At 41.1% G+C, this 10,550-nt stretch overlaps 2 protein-coding genes across 2 annotated transcripts; one reads left to right on the plus strand and one right to left on the minus strand.

Annotated features, from left to right (window-relative positions):
- Window positions 1-2,475: 2,475 nt before the first annotated feature.
- Window positions 2,476-5,726, plus strand: plekhb1 (pleckstrin homology domain containing B1). The gene is made up of 6 exons (XM_031868937.1): window positions 2,476-2,654; window positions 2,994-3,146; window positions 4,275-4,377; window positions 4,960-4,999; window positions 5,078-5,168; window positions 5,314-5,726. Exons 1-6 carry the CDS (start codon window positions 2,618-2,620, stop codon window positions 5,445-5,447), a joined length of 558 nt encoding a protein of 185 aa, XP_031724797.1. The 5' UTR covers window positions 2,476-2,617; the 3' UTR covers window positions 5,448-5,726.
- Window positions 5,727-6,763: 1,037 nt separating this feature from the next.
- Window positions 6,764-10,237, minus strand: sc5d (sterol-C5-desaturase). The gene is made up of 5 exons (XM_031869030.1): window positions 10,199-10,237; window positions 9,008-9,225; window positions 8,418-8,550; window positions 8,219-8,319; window positions 6,764-7,649 (listed from the first exon to the last, which is right to left on the minus strand). The coding sequence occupies exons 2-5, from the start codon at window positions 9,215-9,217 to the stop codon at window positions 7,185-7,187; spliced, it is 909 nt and encodes a 302-aa protein (XP_031724890.1). The 5' UTR covers window positions 9,218-9,225; window positions 10,199-10,237; the 3' UTR covers window positions 6,764-7,184.
- Between the last annotated feature and the right edge of the window lie 313 nt (window positions 10,238-10,550).

Below are 10,550 nucleotides of genomic sequence, written 5' to 3' on the forward strand. Positions count from 1 at the left end.
TAATGAGTCATAAACATTACATGATTTAACCACTAGAGGGCAGCAGTTTTAAATCATTTAATGAGTCATAAACATTACATGATTTAACCACTAAGATGAAAATAAAGCGACACCGAGCGACGAAACATCCAACGCTCGTGGGAAAGCCTGTTGGGCTTCTTGTTGTGTATGCAGGTTTACATACACATGATAAATAAATGTCTTTGTGATCATTACATTGTATCATCTCATGTATTTGACAAGGGTTTTGCCTGTTCAACTCCGCGAGGACACCGGCGTCCTCGATCCCCTCCCCTTCCGTTCCGTTCCTACGGCTTGCTTCCGCAAACTACGTCACAAAAAATGGCCGTGTTTGGTATCCCAGCATGCCCAAAATCCTCATCTTTGCAAAGAAATCATCGATTTTCTTTAATTCTTTTTGGATTTTTCACAGAAGGAGCCCAAACACACACTGTCCAAAGTCGCCATAACCGCTGCAAGTCGGATCTTGCAGTATTTCGACGGAAAAAGACACATTACAGACCCAACAATGTGCTAGCGGATGTTACCATGGGGCTAGTAGCTTCAGAAAACACTAGTACTTAAAGTACAAACCTTATGCTCATTTTCTATGATCCTTCAACCATCGTATAACCTTGCGTAACTGAGCTACCCTCATACTCGATCGTGCGCTCAGTCGCAGCCATTACGCACAGTAAGTCCGCCAATTACATACCATGTATATATATATAGCATTTGCAAAGGCTAAAAGGAAAATAATGTAATATCAAAATATAAAGGGAGAAACACCTTTAGTGTGTCAGAATATCATTTGGTTACCATGTGTCCATTTGGGTCTCCAAATATCCTTTTAGAGCTCCGCCTGGATCTCTTCATGGAAGAAACACTGTAGAATCGTCATACTTTGTCCAATCTTCTTCAAATTTGAGGCAGTTGTTCACTGATAGTGTAGTTACAGCCCTATACTGTCCTTTACCTGTACAGATACAGCCACAGGCAGTTATTTATACTGAAAGATACTTTTTTTATTTTATGCGGACAAAAATCTTCAATTTTTACTGACTCCAAAGGCCCACTGCTCTGTTTCTATATGACCTACAGGTTTTCTGACACTTTTGATGCATATAGTCACAGTGGTTCAGAAGCTACAGCCATTTTAATTTGGGTATGTCATTTTAGGCGGTTTTGCTCCAAAATAGGGGTGGAGTTGAACAGGTAACAATATAGTTATTGAATACAAATCAAACCAAGAGTGAGATCAATTAGTTAAACTAATAGTGTTAATATTTGAATGGGCCCCGGGACACTTTGTACTTGAAAAGTTGGGCCCCGAGGTCAAAAAGGTTAAGAACCCCTGCTGTATGGGATGCTGGACGGACACACACCATTTGGCCATTAAATGGCCAATGCACCCACAGTGAACTATTGTGTCTGTGTATATGATTATCAATTACATTTATTTGAGGTCCTGAAGGGTTTAAAGCTCGCCAGACTCCATTCGATTTTCGTCTCTTTTAGAAAATTTCTCTGGATAGTTTGCCGTGTCGTAGTTCATTTACACAGTTAATAGACATTTGGGGAGATCCAAAGTTTGTTTTTGGAGAAAATATCCGATATCACCAAGAGAAAAGCTACAATGAATATATTGTTGTACTACCGAAACAGCACAAAAACAGATTGTTTCAATATTATTTCCAACAGCACCATGTTCCAAGTCAACAGACACCAATCTGTTCCTAAAAAACTCACGGATCACAGCTATGGTCAATTCCAGATTGTCTGAAGTTGTTGTGGATGTGTCTGTCCAAGTGCCGACAAAGCTCTTCACAGATATACAATGCGTGGCCAAGGTGGCATATCTGGATGCTCTATTTCACACACTAAATGATTTTAACTCGTCACTGCAGGGGAATATGGTCACAAAGAAGCTGAGTTGGTTTCATGGAAAAAACAGAAGGTCTCCGAGATGAGTTTGACAGTTATTTCACTGCAGACAATAACCATAAACTGAATTAAGAAATTACTCTAAATAGACAATCAGGTGACTCAGCTGGAGGAGCCTAGTTTTTTCTCGAAGCTATAAAAAGGAAATGATGTCACCAGAGTGTCACAGCCCGCCCTGCCGACATCTTGGGAAGACTCTCATAACTGAACCGGCTGACAATTAGCTTAATCCTCAGGTTGTTATTTAAGTGCAGGGATTAACTTGTAAAAGCATGCTATATATGAGCAGAGAAATGAATGGGACACGGTTCACATGAGTTTAGTTTATGAGCATGTAACAAGAGTATTCATCAATATAAACAAGGTATGGCACACGTCGTGAGAGTCAACAAGACAGATCAGTCAAGAAAGAGTGAGGAAGATGAGAAGAGGGGGAGGGGCCAAACACTCTCTTAATCCAGAATGATCCAGTGAGTCAACCTTAGTCCACAATAATCTACCAGTATCTCACTGTCTGGGGCACGGAGGGAATGTAAACACAGTCAGAGGAGTCCAAAACCAGCTGCTGGATCCTTTAGTCTTGTGTAAACACCAAAACTTAATTTTTTCTTCTTCTTTTGCCTCGACTGGATTATTTCCATTATTATCATAAGAACTGGGACAACAGCGACACATGGCGCTCCTGAGGTCAGGCTGGCTGTGGAGACAAAGTGAGTAGAGACCGGATTATTCAAACCATATGTGTTATTAAAGGAAGGATGATAACTTTGGCTTTTATAATAAGTGCACAATTCCAATACCTATATTATAAGCCATTTCTGCCAACAGATCCCCTTAAATGCTACACACAGTACGTATAAGTGAAAACTGTACCTGTTATGAAACTACAACTTTCGTTACTTCTAAAATTGATCATAGCACCGACTCAACAATTACTTGACCATCAATTTCAGCTCAATAAATGGTCAATTTCTTAATTTTGACTAATCCTACCCCTTCCAGCATAAACACCGATGGTCCACTTACTGTGACGTGTGTCTCCCCTCTAGCTTCTGTCTTAAAACGCTGGAAGCTGAACTGGTGTGACCTTTGGATAGACGGGAGTCTTTGCTTCTATAAGACTGACAGCAGGCGAGAGCTGGAGCACCGCGTCAGCCTCAAGACAGCATGCGTGGACGTGAGGTCGGGCCTGGAGTGTCGAGGTAAAGCGAGCTGCCTTTAGCCTTTTCGGCAAGTCCATCTTTAAAAATAAATAAAATAAATCCACAATACACGTCAAAAGTGCTTAATTTACTACTTTTGCAAAGTTAGCATTATTATTATTTAAACATACGCCAAACTTTACACTTTTATTCCTATCCATATTTTGAAAGGGTTCAGCTCGTTAGCAGACAGACGGGTTTATTTAAGATGAACTCATATTATAAATGTCAAGAGTCTGATCGGTAGGTGTACTGATAATGCTATGGTGCTTTTGAAGTTCCTCATAGAGGAGGATCTACACTAAGAGACACTACAAAGTAATTCAAAATGTCCTCATGTAATTTCAGGCCTTCATCCGATTGCACAGTGTAGTCCCAAATATTCATCGTTGTTTACACTACTAGCGCTAAACCGGAAGAACAAATACAAAAATACAACTGCGTTTGATCCAGAAGTGAAAAATAGGCGAGGCAGCAGAAGTTTAATGTACTGCAGACAACAAGTATTTAGTATGGAACTAGAACACCGGTTTTGTTTGAGGATTGCTCTGCAGGGGCATTCAGCAGCCGAGGAGTACGAGAGCATTTCACAGAACCAGATGCCCCGTATCAGCGCAAACACAGATCTTTCATGCAAGGATAACAATAGGACCAGCTTAAGAAAAATATTAAATATTATTCACAAAAAGAAGAGCAAACCAAATGTCTTTCGTGGTGTAGATATCAAATCCATGCAGACGTCCCTAAAGCTTTATATGGACCTCCAGTACCAGTGTGAAAACATGACAACATGACTAAAGCTGTTCTTAAGGCTTACAAATGGCTCTACTCTTTAAAGAGTCTTGATATCATGTACTTTGTTTCATCTAGTCATAAAGTACTGACAATATAAACACTACAATCAGTTTGAGTATCAGCAGACTACTAGTTTGTAAATCTTATAAAAAGGTCATGTGTTTCACTGATTTAATTGAATCAGGTACATAGTCGATGTCTTCCAAAATGCACTATTTAATTGTACCCAACTACACTTAATGTATGATCTTCCATCTTTCTTTGAGGTTTTGACTGACAGAAGCCATGATGACAACATGCTCATGTTTGGGTGAATCTCTTCTTTAACTGCAGGTGTGAGTCCACCGGAGAGCAATCCCAGGGAGAATCTCATCGTGGTTCAGCTCACAAGCGGCTCAACAGTCAACCTGTGTGCTAACAGCGAGGATGAATCCATGTAGGTCCTCTCACTTCACTCTCGTCTTGTCTGCTCTGCCTCCCTTTACCAGTAGTGGCATGCAACTGAGTACATTTACTCAAGTACTAGGCCTACTTAAGTACACATTTGAGGTACTTGAGGTATTTTTTATTTTATTTAACCTTTATTTAGTCAACATGGTCCCATTGAGATTTAAAATCTCTTTTCCAAGGGGTTCCTGACAGACTTACTTTACTTTAGTGTGTATTCCTATAACTTAAATTGTATAGGCCTACTGACACTTAAATGTAAGCGGTATTGACGCTACAGAGCTGTCCGCCATTGTCTTTTATAGTACCCCTGTCGTCACAACCGCATTGCATTGTTGGAAATGAAAGCCGGTCTGGTGTCAACGGAAAATATATTACTGCACAATGTGTACTTTTACTTTTCACATTTTGCTGATAATACTTACATAATTTTACTTAAGTAAGGTTTTGAATGCAGACCTTTTACTTGTAGTTCTTTTCACAGTTCTTTTCCTTAAGAAATGATGAATACTTCCTCCACCACAGCCCTTTACAACCATCAGTGCTTCTTTCCTGTTCATGTCTTTTTCAGAGCGTGGAAACTGACTCTGCTAGACACCAGGAGAAACCCGGTGAGTGATCCATCGTTCTCCGTCAGAGCTGAGACATAATTCACTCAGTGATGTTTGCTAATGGTTTTCTGCCTGTAGGTGTTCACATACGACCCATATGACGACTTCTACCAAGCCGTCCCCATCAACAGCTACCATACTGTCTACATCACACCTGGAGCAGGACCAGGTATTTCACCATAATGATGCAGGACACACAAAAACTAACTCTAAACTGCCCTCGACTTAGCAACCATAGACTCAACTTATTTCATTTTGACTACTTTTAGGCCACCAAATACAGTGAAATGATTTCTCTTTGTCTTTTCTCTAAGGAACCCACCAGGTGGTTGTTCAGAGGGACCCATTTGATGGAGTCTTCGAGCATCTGGCTCTGGGATTGCTGGCAGGCATGGCAGCAGGGACAGCCATGCGATCCTTCCTCTGGATGCCCTTCTTTTTCTGCTGAGATCATCTCCATCACTGACATGACGACACTGCGCAGCGACTGGGAGCCAAACATCAGCACGAGTAGGAAGCCCCCGAAGATGGAGTGATCATGTCTGCTGTAACAAGCTGCTTTTTCTGGTTGATCTGTTTTTCTTATGTGCACTTTTGCATATACGGCTTAAGAAGATGAAGAGGACGCTACGTAATTTAATGTTCTCCCTGCTTGTACATCAAACTGAATCTAGCATTTGCACAAGCCAGGAAGTCGATTTTGTATCCAACTCTTCTTTAATCTGCTGCATGGATTTTACACTAAAAAGCTTGACGAAACTGTAGTGGGAAATAAATTGATGTATTCAAATATAATTATGAATGGTGATCTAAAATCAGTTTGGTTGCATACAACTAACAAGCCATCAATTGTTGAACTGCATTGCTCTAGTTTGATAAAACAATCCAATCTCAGGGTCGACCAATTAGCTCTTTCCCCCCCGAGCTTTCAACCACATCACACGTTTTTCATCAGCTGATCTGTTGGATCTGTTGACACAAAGGGTCTGTAATTCACATACTAATGATGATGGAATCACCTCATCAGACAGAGTGAAGACATGAAAATTGAATCTCCACAATTTTGAAAATCGTTGAAAAATACGGAATTTTTCTGTGGAAGCAGTTTGACATGTTTTTCAAGTTCAGTCTGAACTCACAATGAACAAATGCTCATTAAGACTGAGCAACGTAAAAGCCTGCATTCAGACACATCCACACTGCAAGAAAACTGACTTAGTCCCACATATGAAAGTGGCCCAAATCAGAATGAAAAAGATCAGATTCCATGGGATTTGTGCTGTTCACACAAAATTCAGAATTTGGCCACTTTTACCTGCAGTCTGCTCTATTTATTGGACTGTCAAAGAATGTAGCGACCCCAACAGCCTGGCCTCCTAAAAATTGTTTTTCCCATATTATAAAAAGGCTGAGTAAATTTGGAGGGGAACATTTCTTTCTCCGGACCCAGGTTCGATCCCAGGTTGGGCGGCCCCTGTGTGTGTGGAGCTACACTCCAAAGACATGCAGCTTTGGTTAATGGATGACTCTAAATTGCCCGTAGGTGTGAATGTGAGAGTGAATGGTTGTCTGTCTCTATGTGTCGGCCCTGCGATGAGCCCTCCCCCCCCGCGGCTCTGAATAGGATAAGCTGTTTGAATAATGGATGGATGGATGGATATGTTCTCCCGGATTACGTTTGTTTTTGACATATCACAAATACAGTTAATCAAAGTCTGCCAAAACTTCTAAAAACAAATGTAACAAAAAACAACAACATAGATATTCATGTACAGAATTGTTATTTATTAAAATAATGGTATCTTATACCACATCAGCCTTCTGTCACCGATGCTCGATCCAGCTCTTTGATTCAGTATCGGACCGATATCAGATATCGGTATTGGTGCATCTCTAATATGCACTAATGTAGAAATGTTGATATGAAACAGATTTTGGTTCAGAAATGTAAAATGCCAACATTTTATTCTGTGTTGATATCAAAGCCTGCCTCTAATGATAAGAACCCAGGGGGGAAACATCTCACATGTATCCACTAGTGTTTAAAATCTCACAACAGCATATTTGGCAAATACAAGAACTGAAATGATGCTGCGATTTGTTTCCCAGCTGAGTATGGGTGTAGCACATTGTCTTTATAAAAATATTGATCACTTTCAGCATTTAAATGGAACCTCCCCTTCTGTTACTCCTCTTTAAATGTGACTCTTCTCTGAGCGTCTCCATTCACTTGCCCTATAGCCTTCACTCTGCAGTCTCCTAACTTTCCGTCCGCTTGGAGTTTCCGGATCAGATCATGGGGACCCTTCCCCATCAGAGCCGACGGGTGCCTGTAGGAGCCTCCCAGGCGGTCCCACAGAGTGAAGTACTGGCCGTAGTTGTAGTCGAAGAAGAGGTGGTGGTCAGTGTGGTGAGCCGAGCCGTTAATGGCGCTCGTCAGAACGTTGGGGACGCGGTAGTCACCGTCGTGGATAGAGATGGTCCAGATGTTGACGAAAACGTACAGGGCCAAGTAGAGCACCTTGTGGAGGGGGAAGAGGAAGGGGTAGATGTGGTATGGGAGTCCCTGCATGAAGCCGTCTACTGGATGAAAGGCGTGGCTCGCGAAGGGAGAGGGGATCTTCCACAAGTGGTGTGGTTTGTGAAACAGCTGTCGGGGAGAAGAAGGCAAAGAGGTCAGAGAGAGAGAAAGTAACTGCTTTCTCTAAAAAACATTTTATATAATATCCTTTTATATATGGTTATTATAAAAACATGTGAAGACACTACAGAAGATATGAATAATGGAGATAAGAAGAGATGCAGTGAATGTGGTTACTATACTGTTGTATAACTTTGGTTAGGGGCTAAATGACAAAATAATAATTCATACCTGCTGTCCTGCTCTTTATTTGTGTTGTGTTGGCAATACATCTTATACAACATTAGACCTCCCAAATCCCAAATAAATCAAGTAATGTACATGTCTTTGTCTGTAAAGGCCTTTTCTGGAGATCAAAATGATATATACATATACACACACATACAAAATAACATTCAATAAAACATGAAATATGTCTTTATTTGGTCTAAGTATAACGATGCACCTTTTGGCTGGGCCTATATTATCTGCTGATGTTATTTGGTGAATATATCTGCCACTAAATAACAAGAAGTTGCCAAACAGAGATGAAACCTGGACAAATAAAGAAACCCTCCCCCTCCCACAATTGTACTCACCTTGTAAATACTCTTATGATGTAGGAAGCGATGAATCCAGTAGATACACATGTCAGTGAAAAGCAGGAAGGAGATCATACTCAGGAAGAGCCCCGGCCAACCTGAAAGCACACAGACCACGTCACCACACTTGGTACGTCCTTGTAAACAACAAGATAACAGAACAACTGAAAGCTGGTGAGGTCGTTCTTCAACTCACCCAGCGGAGATTCATCGACAGTGTCGTACAGTTTGCTGTATCCTCTGACTTCAGCGAAAAACAAGGCCACTGTGGGGATGCTGATCAAGGGAAGAGAAGTCATCGCATATTTGATCTCCCTCTGAACCTGATTCTAAGTAGGATAAAAAAAAATACAAAATGGATTTGGCAAAAAGGATAAATAGCGGTAGTACCGGCAGAGCAGCAAGGCATTCTGCTCCAGTCTGGAGGAGTGGCCTCCCGCTGCCGGGAGCGAAGCCCTCCACCTCCCGCCGGAGCTCCGACTGCAGGTCAGAACCAGATCTGGGTCTGTGCGCGGTCGGCTGGATGCATCATATTGTCTGATTTCCAACTGATCCCATGACAGGCATTAAGAATAACTACTGTATATAGAAATAGCCAATATTCTCACTGATGATCTTGTTTGCTTATGAAAGTCATTTAAAAGGCAGCAGTATTAATTTGAGACACAAAAAGTGCTGGGGTGTATCTTCACGCCAACACAAATCATGTTTATTTGGCAATAATGTCAGAGTTTAGCAGTGCTATCACGCAGATCATAAAATGAAGATATAGGCTTAAGTTCATACCTCTAGGAATTGTGGATGTTTCATTAGACTGTGGTCAAAGACGAGGAAGTAGTTGATGACTCCCAGGCCCAGGTAGAGGACTGCAGCCCCGAGGTTGGTCAGCACCAACAGGCTGATAATCTGCCGCAGGGCCCCGCCCTCAGGCCACGATGCAGGGTACACATACGGGGACAGGACGTAATAGTCGGCAACGTCCAGCACAAGATCCATGGTCGAATCTGTGAAGTATGGAGAGAGCACACGTTATAAAAAAGATGCCAAGAGCACTGCGTTTCCCAGAAGCCCCATTGTTTGTGGTCATCTCTTGTGTGAACCTTTTGAGACATGTTTATGGAAAAACTTTGTGTGTTTATTTATGCATGGTTTAAAACACACCACAATATGTATTAGGTTGCAAGTGTTTAATAAGTGTTACTTGTCAACTACAGCCTTTCAGGTATTCATAACAGGTGTAAAATTGATATTAAATGATTGACAGCATAATATTACACAGTTACTAAATGTTAGAAAAGTCTTCAACTAAAAAAAAAACTCCTTCTGCTGATGAAAGTCATAATATGAGGCTGAAAGCTCTAAAGGAAATGTAATAAGTGGACATTGAGGTTAGACTTAAAAAAAGGTACATGTTTTAATTAGAATTAAACACATTTATAAACTGTTTCAAACCGCCTGTTAACGTTTTATCTGACAATGTAATAAAAAAAACAATTAATAAATAAAAAAATATAGATTTTTAGCAAACTACAATGCATGCAGATAATAAATCATTAACATTGCGAACGAGTGTTATGAATGAACACTTATGTTATTGTCTTGATCGACTCTGACTGGACTCCTGGATTTGTCTCTCTGATCCCTGATGTGTCCAGATCCTGAATCCACCACTTTACAACGGATGTAATTTCTGCATAAACACTAAGCCACATGAACCACAGAGTGACACGAACTCATATAAATAAATATATAATAACCATTCGTGTACGTTACGTTCATTCTGTAATCAAGATGTCACATTTATACAACTTCCTGACCGACCGTTACGTGTGACAACTTCACCGAAAGCTAAACATTACTACCCTGATAAATGCAACACAAAACGTCCCATTACACGGTGGTGTTAGCAGATAAACTCCACTGTCAGATTGTTAATATAACGTTATATATGTAATTTAAAAGAGTCGGCTTCTGTACCTGTAGGTTGCTGGTGTTCCGGTACAAAAGTGGTGGGATGCCTGCAGAAATAAAAAGGTGAGCGAGCGACCAATCCGCGCTGCTCGACTCTGTGCGTCATACAAAGGGCACCCAATGAGCGCGTAGTTCCTCATCACGGCAGGGTTGTTATCATTTCCGATTGGCCAATTGGAGGATCTGCTCATGGTGTTACAGAAGCAGGTCTACTGCCACTTAAAGGTCCTCCCGCAACTGGTGCAGGGGCAGAAACGCCCCCAGACTATAATACTAACTTCATATATGCTTTATTAATACAGCAAGCTTTTTATTAAAAACATTCACATTCTGCAGTGGGACCGGCTACAACCAGGCA

The sequence above is a fragment of the Anarrhichthys ocellatus genome, unplaced genomic scaffold (assembly GCF_004355925.1).
Source record: "Anarrhichthys ocellatus isolate YVR2014 unplaced genomic scaffold, GSC_Weel_1.0 scaffold45, whole genome shotgun sequence".
Classification (NCBI taxonomy): domain Eukaryota; kingdom Metazoa; phylum Chordata; class Actinopteri; order Perciformes; family Anarhichadidae; genus Anarrhichthys; species Anarrhichthys ocellatus.